The 19683-nt window shown below is 48.5% G+C and overlaps 2 protein-coding genes across 2 annotated transcripts; one reads left to right on the forward strand and one right to left on the reverse strand.

Annotated features, from left to right (window-relative positions):
- Positions 1–410: 410 nt before the first annotated feature.
- On the reverse strand, positions 411–1652 carry LOC107039110 (trichohyalin-like). The gene has a single exon (XM_015258577.1). It carries the CDS (start codon positions 1650–1652, stop codon positions 411–413), a length of 1242 nt encoding a protein of 413 aa, XP_015114063.1.
- A 3467-nt stretch (positions 1653–5119) lies between these two features.
- On the forward strand, positions 5120–9069 carry LOC107039111. Its single transcript, XM_015258578.1, has 3 exons — positions 5120–5902; positions 6257–7230; positions 7290–9069. The coding sequence occupies exons 1-3, from the start codon at positions 5120–5122 to the stop codon at positions 9067–9069; spliced, it is 3537 nt and encodes a 1178-aa protein (XP_015114064.1).
- Positions 9070–19683: the final 10614 nt, after the last annotated feature.

The raw sequence follows: 19683 nt of genomic DNA on the forward strand, positions 1-19683 counted from the left end.
AGGCTTCAGCTTGTCTCTCCAGCCATGCTTGGACTTCCTTCTGTTTCTCTGTCAGGTCGTCTGTTACCCAGACGCCCCATCCAAGACCGCTCAGTCTCTCCTTCTTCTCCATTCAGCTCCATTTTTGAGTTCCAGGTTTCCAGCTCCACTCTCCATGTCGAGGCTTGCAATCTGTCCAGTTTTTCCACCCTAGCTTCTAGCTCCAGCGTGCCCCGCAGCCATTGCTCCAGTTCCACCTTCCTTTCTCTGGTCTTTAGTAGAGTGAGCCCCTGGATTATAACTCTCTTCTTCCTCTCTCTTCTTGCCTTCTTCTCCTCATCCCATTCTATCTTGTTTAGGCCTCTGGGTGCTGGGTCTGGGGGTAGTTCTGGGTTCTTCTGTGTCCCCATGTCTGGCCCGTCTTGTGTACTTTACTCCCTGGTTGGTGGTCTGTTGTCCTTATTAATATTCTCTCCATCTGCCTCTTTTTCCTGGGTCAAGCCAGTTCTTGGGTCTGGTACATCTCTGGGGCTTTCACCCTCCTGGTCTAGCCTCTGCCGCTCCTTCAATCGTTCGTTCCGCTCTCTCAGACTCTTCCACTCCTCCGCCAAGTCATCTAGTACGCCCTGCTTGTTTTTTAGCCGTCGTTCTACGTCCTCGTTCGCCATCTGCAGTCTCATCACTTCGCTTCTCAGGAGCTTGTTCTCGGCGTCTTTCTCTCCAATTTCCCTCTTCCTCTCTCCACACTCCTCACAGCCTATCGGGGTCTTTGTCTCTTCCGCCCTCTCCATCCTAATCATTTGCTCCAGTTCGGCCATCCTATGATCCCACTTTTCTGTTTCTGCTCTGGCTTGTTTGATCTTCCACTCCTCGAGCACCCTCGCCAGTTCCCGAGTCACGTCTTGGGCCAGCTGATTGCGTTGGTTGCTCTCCCTCGTCTCATCTTCCTCTGCTATTCCTTCCTTCTCTTCAGGTGTGTGTTGGGTCTGGCTCGTGACTTGTGTTGGGGTTGGGGATCGGGATCGGGCTGGTGTCTGTTGAGGGGTTGATGTTGGTGTTGCTGGTATTGGTGTTATTGTGACCGGGGTTATAGTAGGGGCTGGGGTCGCGAGGCGAGTTAGGGCTGCGTGCGAGTTGCTGGTGGGGGATACGTCCAGGTCTGAATTAACTGTGTGGGTGTCCTTACCTTCCCTTGTTGGTGGGGAGGTTCTCTTCAGTCCTCCTATTCTCTGGATGAATGGGAAGAGCTGCTCTTCTTCCTCACTTTCCTCGTTTGCCTCTCCACTCTCTTCCCCTGTCTCTGTCTTTTGTGTGTCCAAGGCCTCTGTTGACTCTGTGGTCTGGGGTTGCCCCCAGTACTGCTCCAGATTTCTGGCGCAGCTTTTGTCTTTCCTTTTATCTACTTTCGCCATTTCCTTCTTCGTTTTCTCTCCTTTCTCTTTGGTTTCGCTCTTTTTACCCGCCTTGACATTTCCCCTGCTCTGACTTCTCGTTTGAGCGCCCTTGGGTACGGTCCCTATGTTCCTCGGGCGTCTGTTTCTCACCTTCTTATCGACCGTGCTTTCCTCCTCCTCCTTCTCCTCGCTCCCGTTCGTGTCGCTGCTCGTGTTTTCCCGCGTTCGCTCTTCCTCATCGTTCTCTGTCCCTGCCATCTCTCTCTCTCTCTCTGTCATTCTAACCTCTGCTCGCGACCAGATTTTCTAGCCGCTCTTTGCCCAATTATCTGCGCTTTTCCTTATAATCCTGATTTACTCCCCGCTCCAGCCTAATGCCACTTACCGCTTCACTGCTTTTTATCTCTGAATTCAACTTTAATCCGTCCAAAAACCGCTATTAAATTCGCCACTGGTCGCACCGCATGTGTCGCGTGTCGCTACCACCGCGCCAATCCCATTAAAACAATTAAGTGAATCAAGTTTTTCATGCATATGGGGATGAGCCAGGAGAGTTGGCGAGCTGAAAAACATTGAAAATAAAAATAAGGAATTTGACGGGCGACGAGTGGCAAGGGGGGTCGGTTGGCGTGGTGGGTGCGTCGCTGGAACGGCGGCGCGGAGTAATACATAAAGTAGAGCCCACTGAGATGGTGACGCACATATAACACATAAAGTAGAGTCCACTGGAACGGCGGCGCGTAGTAATACATAAAATATTGCTCATGCATGAGAGCACGTGTTCCAACGAAACCCGACGAGGAAAAGAAAATATGAATTAACATGCACCTCACTGTGAAATTGAATCGTAATCATTAATTTGATGAAAAATTGCCACAGGTGACGACTTGTGGGAATTGTGGAGGAACTTGACTACTTCCTTCGGATTCGATAAGTTTCACAGAGGAGAGAATGTTATTCTCGAAGTGATAGAGGAAACTCTATTACTGAAAACTCACAAGATCAAGTGTTACAAGTTGACGTGCGTTAATGTGAGTCGACGTGAGTTGACAAGAGGTCAGGACGAGAAAGAGCCGAGAAATGCATGTAATTGAGTGTTTGTGAGTGTTGAGGCAACGGCCTCATACTCGACAGGTCCCAGGGGTGGCAGCACTTCCTTGACTCGCTCTGCCTGACCGGCCGCGCTGCCATGTAGGTGCTCCAACCACGCACCGGCAGCGCTGACCTTCGTCTTCTCGAATCATTATTATTATTCACTCACAACGGTCGTTCTCTGTGCAGCGTCATTTTTTTGCTCTAAAACGGTTATCTCTAAACCGCGTGTGCATCTCAACATATCGTTTTTCTCTACCGTGTTTAACGGAAACAGTGTTTGCTCGCGGCTCTGATTTTGTGTATATTTCTCGACCCATATCTCAAATTGACTCGGAATAAACAGTTTTCCTTGTGACAAACTCAGCGTGTCTCGTGTCGCTCTCATTTCTCCAGAATCCCACTCCTTAACCCGCATCCGTGCTCCATCGGTTTTTTATTGTTAAATTCTCGCCGAAACATTGGTCCTTCGAGCCGGATGTGTGGTTAATTAAGTGGTTTTTTAGTGAGTGGAACTTGTTAGTGCATTTCCGGTGAAAAACGTGGGTTACAGGCGGGCCGCCAAATACTCGGTTGCTCCGCCCACCGCAACGCCTTGCGCTCCGCCCACCGCTCCGCCCTCGAGTCTCCACCCATCAGGCCACACCCTCAAGTGGTCTAGACCGGCCATTTTGACGCACGACACGTGGTTTTTAGGCCTACAACCTTGCCGACGGAACTTCTCAACGCAGAACGGAGCATCTCTACAGCAATTGGAACTTCTCAAAGGGAAGTTAATTATATTAATTCATTTTAATTAATTTTTCCTGATTGCCGCTGCTTTTTCCTGATTACCACTGCATTTCTCTTGCTTGCTGCTTTATTGCACTGCTTTTGCTACGAAGTTCTCCGTGTTTTGCTACTAGCTATCGCTTGCGGTGTGAGACTTTTGTTTTTTTGGGCGTTCTCTCGCTTAGTTGCGTTTCTCTAGCGTTAGCATGTCTTTCAAAGGGAGACTCCTGATCCAGGCCAGCAGGGCGAAATTTATTGAGAGTTTGAGGGCTGAATCAGTCGCTGCGAACGTGAATGAATTCACAGTGACTGAGCTCCAGTCCAAGCTGGACATGCTCGAGAATCATTGGAGCATGTTCGACGCGTTGCATCTCAAGCTGTTGACGGTAAAAGATAATGAGGAAGTTCTCGACCATGCGTACGTGAAAGAGGGGGTTTATGATCAATGTCTCGTGACGTATTCAGCCGCTCGAACTACGTTTATGGGGTTGATCAAAGGACTGGACGAGTCAATTGACCTCTCTGAGTCGTTCCGTCGGCCATCTGCCACAACTCAATCGGCGCAGGTGACTCAGAGGCAATTGCCCAAGATTTCTCTGCCGACATTCTCAGGGGAGTTCTCGGAGTGGACTCCGTACAAGGATCTCTTCCTCTCTATGGTTGTCGGTAATCCTTCTCTCTCTACCGTGGAGAAATTCCACTATCTACTCACTTCTCTCACTGGCGAGGCCAAGCAGCTCATCTCTACCTTGCCAGTGACGCAAGACTCCTTCATGCCAGCGTGGAATACTCTCTTGTCGAGGTACGACAACGAAAGGTTGCTCATCTCCACTCAGTTGGAGAAGCTCTTCTCTGCTCCAAAGGTCGTCAATCGCTCAGCCAGGGAGTTTAACGTACTTCTCAACTCTGTAGCTGAAGCGTTGAATGCTTTGGAGTCTCTCGGACGTCCTGTCAAGCATTGGGACGACATGCTTGTCCATCTCGTGACAGGTCGGCTGGACTCCAAGACGCTGGAGGATTGGGAAATAGAGATAGGCTCGTCTACGGATTTTCCCACTTATGCGACTCTCAAGGACTTTGTTCTCAGCCGGGCCAGGGCGAAGGAGAGAATTGAAATGCACGCTCCTCCATCTCAGTCGGCTACCTCTCGGTCTCTCTCTACGAATCCTCAACAGGCTTCGAAGCTTAGGCCGACCAAAGTGTATCCACCTAGCCAAGGAGCTCAACCAGCCCGAGTGCTCAACGTGTCAGCTAATCCAGCGTCGCAGCCTGCAGGGGTGAATGTCTCTACTAGCAGTACGTCTCAAGCTGCTCAAAGGTCGCAGTCTCAAGGTTGGGCGGAGATGTGTTTTCGTGCTTGCCCGATGTGTGAAGAGGAGCATTCTCTGGACAAATGTCCAAAATTCAAGGCTTTATCTCCTACAGAGAGGAGATCGTTTGTAGTCCTCAAGCGTCGCTGCTTTAATTGCTTGGGGAGGCACAATAGAGAGAATTGCCGTAGCCTCAAGAAGACTTGTGTCGTGTGTCGACAGAATCATCACTCGATGATTCATATCAATCGCCCTCAGTCGGCACAGCAAGGGGTTCCTCAGCCTCATCAAACTCTGCAGGCTCCTCACACATCGCAGGCTCTTCAGTCCAACCAACCGATACAGTCCACTGTCTCGAGGCCTGACATGGCTCAACCATGATGTACTCTACCAACGATTGCGCCAGAGTCGTCGTCGATAAGTGACCATTCTCTACGGCCGACTCTGGCGAGTAATTCTCCGTTTGTAGCACCGAACAATCGTGATGTCTCTCTGCAGCTCAGACCAGGTGTTATTCTCGCCACAGCGCTAGCCTCGCTCGTCTTGGACGATGGCTCTTTTCACGAGGTTAGGATGCTGTTGGATACTGGTTCAGAGCTGACGTTTGCTACAAATGACCTTGTGGGGAAGCTCGGCTTATCGGTATCTCCAGCTTTGCTACCGGTCGTTGGTATTAGTGGATCAAAGTCTTCATCTAATGGTTTTTCTCGATTTTCTCTCAAGTCTCTGTATTCAAGTAATCAGATTCTCATCAAGGCCTATGTACTCGATCATCTCACATCTTCATTGCCTTCGTTCACGGTCTCTCAAACTCAACATTGGGAGCATCTCAGAGGATTGGAGTTAGCTGATCCTGATTATCTGACGTCAAGACCTGTTGATCTTCTCATTGGCGCAGATTTCTTTGGATCGATTGTGGAGCCGCAGGTTATCAAGGGGCCGTCAGACTCCCCTATAGCGATGCTTACTCTCTTCGGGTGGGTGGTTCTCGGACCTACATCCGCAGTGATCCCCGCGGCAAGCTCAAATCACGTCTCTGTCAGCAATGAGGAACTTGGCGATCTTCTCACCTCGTTCTGGCAGCAGGAGGAAGTCTCTAAAACTGAAGGCAATGATGGTGTTCTCACGAAGGAAGAGGCAGATTGTGAGGAGTTCTTTCAGCGCACCCATGTTCGAGATCGCTCGGGGCGTTATGTTGTTCGACTGCCTCTTGCTCGTTCTCCGTCAGAGCTCGGTGATTCTCTAGGCCGCGCCAAGGCGTGTCTCTCGAGCCTGCTCAGGAGGTTGGGAAAGAATCAGAATTCTCTACAGCTTTACAGTGATTTTCTCAAGGAGTATGAAGAGTTGGGGCACATGGTGCGTGCTCCTGTTCTGCCTGCCTCATATGCTTCTCGGGTCTTGGGTTGTCAACCTGACGGGATGACCTTGGCACATGAAGCTTCGGCTTCAGGAGGGTTGAGGGTCCCGGAGGGGGGGCAATCATATCAGGGTCCCGGTCGGTGCTCGTCTCTCAGGCAATCTCACTCTTCTGCTCCTACATACTACTTTCCTCATCATTGCGTTCTCCGGGAAAGTAGTGAAACTACAAAGCTGAGAGTAGTGTTCAATGGCTCCAGTAAGACAAGCTCAGGGTAGTCTCTTAACGACATGCAGCATACTGGAGCCAAATTGCAAAAGGACATCTCTGACGTGCTTCTCTGGTCTCGACAGAGCAAGTACATCTTTATGACGGACATCACGAAGATGTTCCGTCAGATCAAGGTGCATCAGGAAGACTGGCCTCTTCAACAAATTTTGTGGCGCGATTCTCAGGGCCAGATCAGCACCTACCAGCTCACCACTGTCACCTACGGGACCAAGTCTGCTCCATTTCTCGCCTGTAGGGTTCTCGACCAGCTGGTCAAGGACGAGGGACAGCGATTCCCTCTGCCTATCTCACCGTTGACCAGTGGCAGCTATGTGGATGATATCTGTGGTAGAGCCGAGAAGGAAGATGATCTCCATCTTGTAGCTCAGCAAGTGACGGAACTCTGCTGGGCCGGTGGATTTCCTCTAGCGAAGTGGCACTCGAATAGTCCGTCTCTACTTCGTTCTCTGACACCGGACGGTTTCTCTCAGAGTCTGAAGCCGCTAGAGGACTCCGTCACTAAGATCCTTGGTCTGAAATGGGATCCCAACACAGATCGATTGAAGTTCTCTATCCATCTCTCAGCCGACACGAAGACAACGAAGAGGATTATTCTGTCCGAGATTGCTCAACTCTTCGATCCTCTAGGATTGCTATCACCGGTGGTGATTCGTGCGAAAGCTCTACTCCAGCAACTCTGGTTGGAGAAAAAAGATTGGGATGATGAGTTGTCCCCGCATCTGGTCCAGAAATGGGCTCAATTTCGTGAAGAATTGTCTCAAGTGGAACAACTCTCGATCCCTCGTTGGCTGGGGTGTAGGAAGGAATCTCAGGTGGAAATCCATGGCTTCTCAGATGCGTCTCTACTAGCGATGTCTGCGGTGGTTTATTTGAAGGTGACGAGTGCGGATGGTGTTAGCATCTCTTTGGCTATTGCTAAAACCAAGGTGGCTCCTCTCAAGAAGCTCACCATTCCGCGTCTTGAGCTCAACGCCGCAGTCATTCTAGCCAAGCTCACAAGGTCGTTATTGTTCAGCTCAACCTTGGTACCGCTATGGTACATTTGTGAACAGACTCAGCTGTTGCTCTTGCGTGGATCTGTGCTCATCCTTCCAGGTGGAAGGAATATGTCCACAATAGAGTAGCCAGCATTCAGGAACTCGTGCAGGAAGCGAATTGGAGGTACGTCAGTGGGAAGGAGAATCCTGCTGATTGTGCATCTCGAGGCATTTCGGTAGCTCAACTCAATGCCCATCATTTGTGGTGGACGGGCCCAAAATGGCTACGCAAGGATTCTTCTCAATGGCCGAAAGGGAGCGCAAGATTGGACCCGTCAACAAATCTCGAGGAGAAGCCTGGGGTGACTCTAACTGCTTCTCTCGCGAGGTCAAGTCTCTGGGATCTTTGCACGCGATATTCCTCTCTCTACAAATTGTTGCGAATCACAGCAATTTGTCAAACGGTTGCAGGGAATATGATGCGGAAGTTGGGAAGGAAGAAGGCTGTTGTTGTCCCTGCAGTGTTTAGCCCTGAAAGCATCGAGGCAGCTCGGCTTTATTGGGTCAAGGCGACTCAAGCCTTTCATCTCCAAGCCGAGTGTGACATTATCTCTCACGGATTCCAACTGAAGAAGTCTCATCCGTTGACCAAGCTCACGGCCTTCATCGACCAACAGGGTGTTCTCAGAGTGGGCGGGCGTTTGAAGTTCTCAACTCTAGGACCAGAGAGTAGGCATCAGGCGATCATCCCTAAAGGTTCCGCGCTCGCAGAGCTTGTCATTAGGGACTCTCATCAGCGAACGCTGCATGGTGGAACTCAACTCACGTTGGCGCATCTCAGGAGGGCTTACTGGATTATTGGACGTCGTCTACCAGTGAGATCCTTCATCCTCAAGTGCGTTGAATGTGCGCGTCATCGTGGGATTCGAGCTCAACAGCTGATGGGACAGCTTCCAGTGGCACGTCTTGTGTCGGATCGGGCTTTCTCTAACACTGGTGTGGATTATGCCGGACCAGTGTCGCTCAAGACGTGGAAGGGGCGTGGTCACAAGACCCAGAAGGGCTGGTTGGTGATTTTTGTGTGCATGGCCACGTCCGCTCTCCATCTGGAAGCTGTCACGGATTACTCTGCTGATGGGTTCATCGCGGCCTACAGGAGGTTCGTAAGTCGTCGAGGGTACTGCAGACATCTCTACAGTGATTGTGGCACTAACTTTCTCGGTGCTGACAAGGAGCTGAAGAAGCTGTTCTCTGCTGGCGCCAAGGAATTCCAGCATCTCTCTGCAGTATGTCTCAAGGATGGAACGCGGTGGTCGTTCAATCCTCCTGGAGCCCCTCATTTCGGAGGAAAATGGGAAGCAGCGGTAAAGTCGGTGAAGTATCATCTCGCTCGAACGGTTCGTGATACAACTCTCACGTTCGAGGAACTTTCGACGCTGCTGACCCAGATTGAAGCAGTTCTCAACTCCAGGCCTCTACAAGCGCTCTCGGAAGACCCTGATGACTTGTCCTGCTTAACCCCAGGGCATTTTCTCATTGGAGAAGCTCCAATAGCTCTTCCGGAGCCTTCTTTGGATCATCTCAACGTTGGACGGCTCTCTAGATGGCAACTGATTCAGCAGAGGCTGCAGTTCTTCTGGAAACAATGGTCTACAGGGTATCTGCAGCAGCTCCAGTCCATCTCCAAGTGGCATCATCCGTCCAACGAAGTCAAAGTCGGCAGCCTGGCACTTCTCTACGACGAGCGGTTCCCGCCATCGAAGTGGCCTCTTGCTCGTGTCACAGCTCTACATCCTGGGAAGGACGGTCTCTCCAGAGTTGTGACAATTAGGACCGCCTCGACGACGTTGACCAGGCCGATCTCCAAACTGGTTCTATTGCCGATCTCTACCAGTTAGAACTGGTCTTTCTCGACATGTTTAATCTCTGCTTAGTGTTCTAGGTCCTCAAGTACTGCTCTACTCCTTCAGTCAGCAACTGGGTTACTGACGGGGGGAGAATGTTGAGGCAACGGCCTCATACTCGACAGGTCCAAGGGGTGGCAGCACTTCCTTGACTCGCTCTGCCTGACCGGCCGCGCTGCCATGTAGGTGCTCCAACCACGCACCGGTAGCGCTGACCTTCGTCTTCTCGAATCATTATTATTATTCACTCACAACGGTCGTTCTCTGTGCAGCGTCATTTTTTTGCTCTAAAACGGTTATCTCTAAACCGCGTGTGCATCTCAACATATCGTTTTTCTCTACCGTGTTTAACGGAAACAGTGTTTGCTCGCGGCTCTGATTTTGTGTATATTTCTCGACCCATATCTCAAATTGACTCGGAATAAACAGTTTTCCTTGTGACAAACTCAGCGTGTCTCGTGTCGCTCTCATTTCTCCAGAATCCCACTCCTTAACCCGCATCCGTGCTCCATCGGTTTTTTATTGTTAAATTCTCGCCGAAACAGTGAGGATATTGGCTAGCCAATATCTTCGCAATTTAATCCAGCACTAAAAATTCGAATTACAATAAAAATACTAGTTATAAAATATATATATATATATACATGTATAGTTTTCAGAATCAAATCTGAAATTAGAATGTTCCATACGGTTGATTGGCGGTAGCACGTTTGACAGTACGACGTTTGAAACTGATCTAGTTTTTGGGCATAAATTAGGCTTTGTGTACATTTCTAATTTGTGTTCAAAGTTCTAATGCTAACAATGATTGTGTTCATCTTGTTAGCAGCGGACCAAATTATAATTCTCATAAAATTATAATTAACTAATCATAAACTAAATTAATTATAACAGGTAAAAACATGATATCGGAGAATCAGTCGATAGCACTGACAAAATGGTATGAAGACAAGCTTCTAACCAACACACCTCTCATCATGCCTGAAGTTTATGAGGAACATCCACCAATTACTACTGAGGTCGGTGAAAGAAGTGACGATGTGGAGAGCATGGACGGGGGTGAGAAACTGGAAGAGAATGGTAAGGGCATTGAGGTTGACGAGAATGACGAGGACGTGGAGAAAAGATCAGGTGTGCCGCCCGGACGAGACATTAATGAATCAGTAGTAGTTGATGCTCTCAAAACAGGTAACAATAAACCCCAAATTGAAAGTACAGCATATGAAGAACGAAAAGTTCTCGTAAGGTACTCAACACCAATTCACACAAAGAATCCGACGAGAAATAACCCAAATAAATCGCGAGCTGAAATTCCGGTGCAGGACCGGCTAGAAATAGCCTGTACTAAACTGGACTCGGTGATCAGCGCACTCGTTGAAGTTGTAAATATTCAAAGCAACACGAGTCGCTGGTTGCTGGATAGCATCAAGGAAGTGAAAAATGATTGGGGTGACGGATCTTCCTGCATCGAACAAAATCTGGAGAACATGTTGACGTGGACTGACTATGAAAGTCAGGGTGAGGAGGTAAGAAATGAGTCAGATTTATCAAACAATGCTGGTAAGAATGAAGAGGATGGGGAGTTAAATGAGAAATTTCAGAACATTGTTAAAAGACATTTAGGAAATCTAGAACCACTAGGACTGACTCAAAATGGTGGAAGCACCAGAAACAGCAATGCTGATGTGGTTACTGAAACTATTAAACTCAATCTATTAGACAGGGGGCCATCAGTGAAACGAGATTATAAATTAGATAGCAGTACTCGATATGAAAATTTCTTTGATTATTTCAAGTCAGAAGTAAGATCTCGCAAGCTATTACATGTAATAAAAAGTAGTGTAAAATTTAGTGGAGATCAAAATACTTTGGACGAGCATAAATTCGAAGTGAGAGATATACTAATTAATCACATAAATAAAGATTATCATTCTAAAGTAGTATCAATGCAAGATACTGTTGAAATATTAAACAAACTCAAAGAAATCAAGAAATATGAAAACAACATTTCCGCAGCCTCTGTAAGACTAGAAATTACTAGCATGAGATATGATATCACTAAATTTACAGCTGGTGAACTTTCCGATAAATTTGAAAAAGCTATTAGTAATTACGAAAATTTTCCTGATGCCACCCCTTTGTCTGAAAATGAGAAAAGAGACGCGTTCAATAATGCCATTATTAAGTCTGCGCCAATGGTACAGTTGTTACAGTCCTCAGCTAAAATAGAAAATAAGCCACCCTTGACATATGATCAATTAAAAACTGTTATGAGGCAGGAAGAAGCAATCAGGAAACAAAATGAGCCAGACATCGGTGAGTTGAGAACTGCAAACTTTGCAGCTCAAGGTGGGAGATGTTTCGAGTGTGGAGGTCTTGGTCATGTTGGTCGATTCTGTCGAGGCAAAAGAAAGGGAAAACTTTGCTATCGATGCAAAGAATATGGTCATACCAGCATCGAGTGTCCAAAATCAGGTGAGGCATACATGTCAAAATTAGATGCTAAAAATAACAGTTCGCGGGGTAGAGTTTTTCGTGGATCTGGGCGTGCAATTGGGTCACTGAAGAGAAGGTCAGATTATACGAATGACACAAGAAGTGCCAAAGGGGTAGATTTGATAAGCAAATGGGCAGGGGAGATAACAGGCATTCTAAGTTCAAAGTCAATACAAAGGCCAGTAAGGAAGATTCAAGCAAAGAGAAGGATAAGTCAATTTTGAACTGTTCAGAAGAATACATGGAAGTGAACGATGAAACATGTGTGGGTCAGGCAATGCATGTGGGTGTAAATATCCAGAAAAATAAGTTTATCACTGAATTTCTAGCAGATTCCGGTGCTACTGAGCACTTAACAAATTCGAAGCTAATATTCAAGTCGATTGACGAGCAAACTACGGGTGTGATCAAATGTGCTAATAAAAATGAAAATGCGGACTTGAAAACGGAGGGAGTGGGTCAGGTAGAAATCGAATTGTTAAATGGAAAGAAATTTGTGATAGACGAGGTTATATTTGCTGATGCTCTTCAAGCTAACTTACTGTCATTAAGACGTTTTGCAGAAATGGGTCTTGGAATTTATCTGGACGACAAAAGAATCGACATTTTTAACCCACATTCTAATGAATTATTTATCTCCGGTGTGTATAGAAAGCCATATTGGATTATAGATTTGGAAACAGATAAATATAGTAAGATTAGTAAACAATTCCAGACGAATAGAACTAGACGAGTTATAGCTAATATGGTAGGAAGTGAAACAGAGATAAGAAAATATATGACGCGTAGTGTCACAGCTAAATTTGATGAAGAAGTTTCGGATAAGGGAATCCCAATTGAGGATGGCAAGCAAATTGTAGAATTATCAACCGAGACGATAGTGAGTAGACAATCGGAAATTGGACGAGAAGAAAATTTTATTAGTATAGATAACCCTAAAACAACTTCAGATCCATTCATACACTCAAATATTGATTTGTCAATTTGGGATAAGAATTAAATAATGTAGACGAAGTGAATCTTTACGAAAGTGACGAGATTTTTGATATATTTGTGGATGATAACGACAAACTTCGTAGTAATAATCATAAAGCCTTACTGTGGCACGCAAGGTTTGGTCATGCATCAATAGCATATCTCAAAGCAATTCAATTAAAATTCCCGGATGACAAAGAATTAAGTAAAGTGATTTTTGACGAGTCAATAATGGATTGTGAGGTTTGTTTAGCTTCTAAATTTAACAGATTGCCATTCCCCAAAATAAGAATTCATACAAATCCATACAAGAATTCATCAAAGAAGCATACTCTGATGCTAGCTTTGCTGATTGCAAAGGATCATTGACTACGTGTGGTTTTGTAATTGAATTGTTTGGTGATTCAATTATTTGGAGAACTCATAAACAGTCATATGCTCTATCTACTTGTCAAGCAGAATATGTTGCGATGAGCGAAGCTAGTCAAGAGATGTTGACTATTTTTAATTCTCTGAAATTAATATTTCCACCCCACTTGCCTATGACACTATGGTTCAAGAAGTCACATCTCATAATTCCATAGGAATCATCATTAGAAATTCTCTACAAATTGCATTCCTCTATTAAATTTTTTCGATGCGTTCTCGTTTTCATGGGTTATCGGTATCATGCAATATCGGCGGAGAGAAGGGAAATGGTAAGTTAATGATGAACTTTGTTATGAAAGACGAAAAAAAAGGTTTCTTGCAAGCCCTTATTTGCATGTTCCGATCGAATAATTCTCAATCGACATTTAAAGTCACAAAAATAATTTGTTCTCTATTTCGCAGCGAAAAATTGAGACAATTTTTGAAGAAGAAAATTGATCATTAATAGTCTATAACAAACTTTCGAAGTTGAAGGGGAAAGACTATTTTATAAGGGTTTATATCACATGAGGCTATTATTTGAATAATCTTGAAATATTGTTCAAGTTTACCCGTTAATTCCCGCATTCCACTTTCATCTTAGTGCTAGAAATGACTGAATGATGAATAAAATTGCAACAAATGGAAAAGGTTTAGCTTAACAAAAATTTTGAATTTCCCCACTCGCCATGTGAGGCGCTCCTCATCCCCACTGCACTCACTCTGCTAGCCCCACTGGACTCATTCCGCTACCCCCACTATGCTCCTACTAGGGCTCCTGTAATGGGAAGCGTTGTAAAACTTGTACCGAGATTTTCTCGTTACGGGTTGAAATCCCCTTAAAAAGATAAGTGAACTTTCAAAATTGTTGAAGAGAGATAAGTAGTTGAAGAAAGACTAGCTGAAGAAAGCCGGGACTAGGTGAGGTAAACCACAAACCAATGAAAGACCTAAGGCATAGCGGTTATGGGTGAAACCGCGACCCCTGGAGGTCTGGAGGGCGTTACTTAGACTATCGCCGTATTAGAATTCGCCCAGCATGTGCTAGGGGAAATGGGGCCGACGTACAACTAGGCCGTCCAACTGGGCGATTCTATAGGCTATATCGGAGTAGGCTAGGGACCAACGGCCAGGTGAAAGGACTGGTACCTCCGTGATCCCGTCGGGTTGATTGGTGGGGATAGGGTAACGGAATAACCTATCGTCGCCGAGATATCCAGACTAGGAGGCAAGGCCCTAGTAAGATTCCGATTTAGTCGCACGCGAGCGCTTGAACCGAGAGGTTGAAATAATCTCTCAGTGCGCTGGAAGTGGTGGATGGCTGAAGAAGCCATGGTAAGGAGTTTACTCAGCGTAGCCTGGTGCATAACTGTGGCGGCGAATATAGGGGGATGCCCCTGCATCCCCCGCGCGTAAATCTGAGTTATTTCGGAACGCGAGGTGACGACTTCGTCGTGTTCGGCGTCATCTAGTCTCGGCGGAACGATTCGAGGCGTATGGGCCCGTGGGCCTGGAGTCGAGAAATCCTCCTGTCGGTCCGACCATACGCCGACGGTCTAGTACTACCCGGAGGCGGTGACGCGCGATGACCAAAGCGGTAATTGGTGGTGGAGAGAGTGGGTGGTCGTAANGGTGGAGAGAGTGGGTGGTCGTAGCGTGGGTAACGTAGTTCCACCCTGGTCAGATCAGCCTCTCCACGTCCCAGGCTCTGAGGAGTCCCGGCTGAATCGCAAATAGCTCGGAAACTCTCCCGAGTAGAAATACTTGGAGAGAGGAAGCATGCCGGAGGAGTCGAGAGACCCTCCGGAGGAAAGATGAATCCCATTCAGTAGGGAACTTATGCCGCGAGGCATAATCCTCGGCTTGCAAAGGCCGTAGAATGTGACGGTAATACTCCTGGTGGACCTCGCCCACTCTACCGTATCACGGTGATGTTAGCTAGGCAACCCATTGTCCAACCCAAAAAGTCCTCTAAGTAGACGAGTTTGCCTCAGAGGCCGGTTTTCGTCGAACCTCCCGTGAAGGTTCGGCTGGCGCCCGACTATTGAGCGATAGAGACGGCTAAAAAGTAGTTTGGATTTTTCCTGGGTGAACAACCCGGGAAAATATCCTTACAAAATGGCGCCCGACGTGGGGCCGCGCCAATGGAGCAGAAAAGAAAACCCTGGAAAATGGGTAAGTGAAAATTATTGCATAGATAATACGAGGAGAATCGAGAACATTCCCCTCGAATGTAACGAATTTATTCCTTGAAAAGGGAAAAATAGAATTCGAAATGCACGAAATTTTTGTCAGGGGGAGATTTTCTCAGAAACTCGATGTTCTGTCTCCTCGACACCCGGGGGAGATGAAAACGAGTTTGTTTTCCCCGACGAAAATTGGAAAGTATTGATTTTTCGCTTGGGAGGGGTTATTCCGGCTGCTCTGGGTGCTGTTCTCCTCGTCACCCGGGGGGGGGGATGGTCTCAGGCGTGGGGCATTCCCTTTCCTCGACCGAAAAAANTGCATAGATAATACGAGGAGAATCGAGAACATTCCCCTCGAATGTAACGAATTTATTCCTTGAAAAGGGAAAAATAGAATTCGAAATGCACGAAATTTTTGTCAGGGGGAGATTTTCTCAGAAACTCGATGTTCTGTCTCCTCGACACCCGGGGGAGACGACCTTGAGAGGACGAGTTTATTTTCCCCGACGAAAATTCGAAAGTATTGATTTTTCGCTTGGGAGGGGTTATTCCGGCTGCTCTGGGTGCTGTTCTCCTCGTCACCCAGAGGGGGATGGTCTCAGGCGCGGGGCATTCCCTTTCCTCGACCGAAAAATCAAAGAAAGTGAGTAAAAGAACAGTAAATTCTGCAAAATTGAATTTTTCTGTCGTGAAATGGGCCAAAAATGCTGAAAGAGGCATTTACCGACGCCTGGTAGAGAAGACTATTCTGAAAAGAATAGCATTACCGACTGCAGGTGTCCGAGGTACGGTTTGAGCCCGCGAGGGTGAGCCACGTGACGGACAAGTCGCGCGGAAAAATGAAAATTGACACCTCTGATTGGTATCAATCAAGGGTGTTTAAAAGGACCGCCTAAATATGCAAATTTAGGTCAAAGTTCAGGTCACTAGGGGGGACCACCGGCGGCGATTAATTTAATCGACACGCGCCCTAATTCCCCCACCCCCAACACCTGTGGAATTGGGGGAAATGACCACGGGAAGCGTCCTTTTCCGTCTTGACCACGACAGTGACAGGACGCGAAAATTTTTCAACGCTCCCGAAAGGAACAGTGCGCACGTGGTGAATAACCCCGTGCGATGGATAAGACTCTTAATGAGTTAGTGCAGAAGGTGGTGAAGACCGCCGAGGAAGCACAAGCAGGTAGGTCGGGCTCCCAGGAGCCCGAGGAAAGCACCCAGGGCGAAATAACCCTGGAGGAAAGTGTCGAGGGAGCCACCACATTACCGCAAGGCAATGAGGCCAATCCCCTCATTGAACTAACCTCTCTGTCCATTGCAGAGAGAGAGCTCACGACTGAGGAGCTGGCCGAAATGGCTTTGCTGCTCGGGGAAGAAGAAGACGAGCCCCCATCGCCCGTCTTCGAGCCTTTGGAGAGGATGGAGGTACACCCCATGGAGGTGGAGGTGTCTACTACGGCACCTTCTCCCCCGGTGGATGAGACTCGGGCGGAAAATCCCGAGGGCAGTGCAGCTCCAAAGGCAACGCCGGAAGAGGAGCTGGTGAGGAGCTTGGTGGCGACGTTGTCGGCAAACCCTGGGTTGCTGGCGGCTGTGTTTGCACAGATCAGGAGATCAGAGACCCCCCTCCCGAAGCCCGAAGCCGAGGAGCAGAGCTCCAAAGCTAAGGGACGAGGGATAAAGGGAGCGGCGAAAAAGGTGGGGCTGCAAGGCCACACTGGGCAGGGTACCGGGGCAGGGATTAGGCGCACCTACGCCGAAGTCCTGCACGGAAAGACGCCGCAAAGCTCAGGGCCGAAAGGCTCTGAGAGAAAAATCCCCCCAGCTGCAGCGCTGGAGCCCGAGGCCAAAGAGGCGACCTCCGAGGCCAAGGGCAAACTCCCTTTAACAGGGAGGAGGAAGGGGAAGCGGTCAGGGGCGCAAAACCCTGACGGAAAGGACCCCGCAGCGGAGGCACGGAGCATCCACCTCCAAATATTCCAGCACGTGGGGGAAGGACCCACAGAGGCGGTGGGGGCAAAAATCCCCAAGCGTAAGGCCTGTGAAGACGAGAGGATGGATACAACATCCCCTCTCGTCGACGACGAAACCCCCAGGCAGGAGGAGAAGAGGAGGAAACTCCCGCAATCCCTCATTCCAGCACGCCTGTGCTGGAACTGCCGGAAAACGGGACATAAGGGCAGAGACTGCCCGGAGGCACGAAGGCCCCACTGCCGAAGCCGCGGCATCCCGTGCAGCGAGGAATTTTGTGCCTCCTGCACCAAAAAATGGGAAGCCATGGGCCCAAGGGTGCCTGAATTCGGGCAGAATGTGCCTCGGGACACCCTCAAACTGCTGAGGAAGCAGCAGAAGGCGGACGCCAAAGCGAGGGCGAAAGCACGCCCTCCCAGGCGAGCCCCGGAGGCCGGAAGACCCTTCCAGAGGGGGCCGGGTTACGTGGCTCAAGGAGAGCACGGGAACGGAACGCGGTTCATTCCCCTGCAACCGAGGAAGCCGGCAAAACCGGGTAAGATCGCCCGGACGGAGCGGGGAGCGAGAGAGAGTGCTGAAAAGCTCGCTCAAGCTCAGCTGATGGAGGAGGATGAACTCCCAAAAGCTGAGGGGACCGAGAGCGAGGACTCCGCCTGAAAAGGCGGGAGGAGGAGCTCGGCAACCGAAGTTTTGGACAGGGGAGGGCACTTTCGCTCTGCTCCCCGCCCATTTCTTTTCGGTTGGGAGAGAGGTCTGGTCCGAAATGACCAGGAGGCCGGTACAGACTCATTTATGGGTGGCATGAACGCCGAAATTCACTTCCGAGTGAATAGAAGGCGAAGGAAAGGGGCGAAAGCCCTAAAACAAATAACAATCCACACGTGCATGCAAATCGGGTAGTAGGCGCCATCTAGCGCCTCCCCGATAAAAAGTAACAACCGTCGGTAACCCACCACGGTTGAATGGCAGTCGGTAAAGCAGGAATCTTCCCTGCTGACTGATGAAAAAGGTACCGGTTGGTGAGCAATGCCACTAGATGGCGCCACCTCAGTTGAAAAAAACTGAAAAGGCCGAGAAAGGTTCTCTTAATTGGGGAAACACCCCCCAGTACTGCCAAAGGCGGGAAATGGAGTGTTTTTCAAATACAAAAGCGGGAAAAGCCCAAGAAAGAGCGAGAAAGAGGGGAAAGTGCCTGAAAAGGTAGGGAATACCCCCAAAATATGCATAAACGCCCGAAAATGGCGGAAACTATAGGGGCAAGACAGTTATTCACCCAGAACTAGGCAGCTTTCGTTCAGAAATACTCACTAGATGATCCTGGGGATTTATAGGGGCTTTTACTAGGTAAGTAAAATTCCCCGAAGAGCCTCCAGAGTAGCCGCCGGCCCAAAGAAGGGGGCGCCACATACTCGGAGAAGGAACAAGAGTAGGGAGGACCCCCCACTCTGTACTGCAGAGTATAAAAGGAGCTGCAGANCTCACGTGGTTGGGAAAGGCCCTCGATAAATTGAGAGATCACGGTCTCACAATAAATCGAGAAAAGAGTGTTTTCTGTCGTTCCGAGGTGAAATACCTCGGATTCGTCGTGAACAGTCAAGGACTACAAGTCGACCCCGATAAAACAGATTCGTCGTTTTGTGANGAAAACTCTTTTCTGTCGTAAAGGCAGAGGTTGAATAAGCCTCCTGACTTTACGGAAGACTCCCTGGGCTAGAAATGGCGCAAAAGAAGGATTTGCTGAATAAGCAAAAGGAAGGGGGAGACGAGGAGAAAACCCCTGAGACCTCGGTAGGACCGAAAAGTTCAGAAATGGATCCCGAAAGGGGAGCCAAAAAGAAGACGCAGAGGAAAAGCACTGGAGAAGTGACGACCTCGGAAAGTAGTGGCGGAGAATCCGAGGCTGAAAAAGTCTCGAGATCGAAACCAGANGCCTTCGAAGCGCTGAAAAAGCACTTAACGTCGGCTCCAACTCTTGCTTGTCCCGACTTTTCACTGCCGTTTACCCTGCAAACGGATGCGAGCAGTGTGGGAANGTTCAGAAATGGATCCCGAAAGGGGAGCCAAAAAGAAGACGCAGAGGAAAAGCACTGGAGAAGTGACGACCTCGGAAAGTAGTGGCGGAGAATCCGAGGCTGAAAAAGTCTCGAGATCGAAACCAGAGAAAAAGGGGCCGCTCTCAGAGGAGGAGCGGGCTAAAAGGCCAATCAGTCCATTGGTGACGGATTGGAGCCTTCCCTTGCCGAAGGACAGGCCAGGCCAAGGGGCCGAAAGGNTAACGGACCATAGCGCCTTAAGGTGGCTTCATAATATGAAAGACCCGGCTGGAAGGCTAGGGAGATGGAACCTCCGGTTGTTAGAGTATGATTACAAAATCATACACCGGAAGGGCGCGCTTCACCATGTGCCTGACGCCTTGTCACGCGCACCGGAAGGAGCGACAGAGTTGCTCTCGATGGCGGCAGATACGGAAGATAAATGCNAGGAAATACTTGCTCAGGTGCAGAAACTGAGCAGGGAACTGAGGGGACAATTGGGGCTAGCAATGGCCAACCCTCAACAGAAGGTCCGAGAA

This window comes from Diachasma alloeum, unplaced genomic scaffold (assembly GCF_001412515.2).
Source record: "Diachasma alloeum isolate Michigan unplaced genomic scaffold, Dall2.0 Dall_scaffold_00292, whole genome shotgun sequence".
Classification (NCBI taxonomy): domain Eukaryota; kingdom Metazoa; phylum Arthropoda; class Insecta; order Hymenoptera; family Braconidae; genus Diachasma; species Diachasma alloeum.

Bases quoted from the DNA above. Each gene is read 5' to 3' on its own strand.
- LOC107039110 (XM_015258577.1), bottom strand. From the start codon at position 1,652: ATGACAGAGAGAGAGAGAGAGATGGCAGGGACAGAGAACGATGAGGAA.
- LOC107039111 (XM_015258578.1), top strand. From the start codon at position 5,120: ATGCTGTTGGATACTGGTTCAGAGCTGACGTTTGCTACAAATGACCTT. The intron at 5,903-6,256 runs GTGCGTGCTCCT...TGGTCTCGACAG, and splicing joins ATGAAGAGTTGGGGCACATG to AGCAAGTACATCTTTATGAC. The intron at 7,231-7,289 runs GTACATTTGTGA...TCATCCTTCCAG, and splicing joins TCAACCTTGGTACCGCTATG to GTGGAAGGAATATGTCCACA.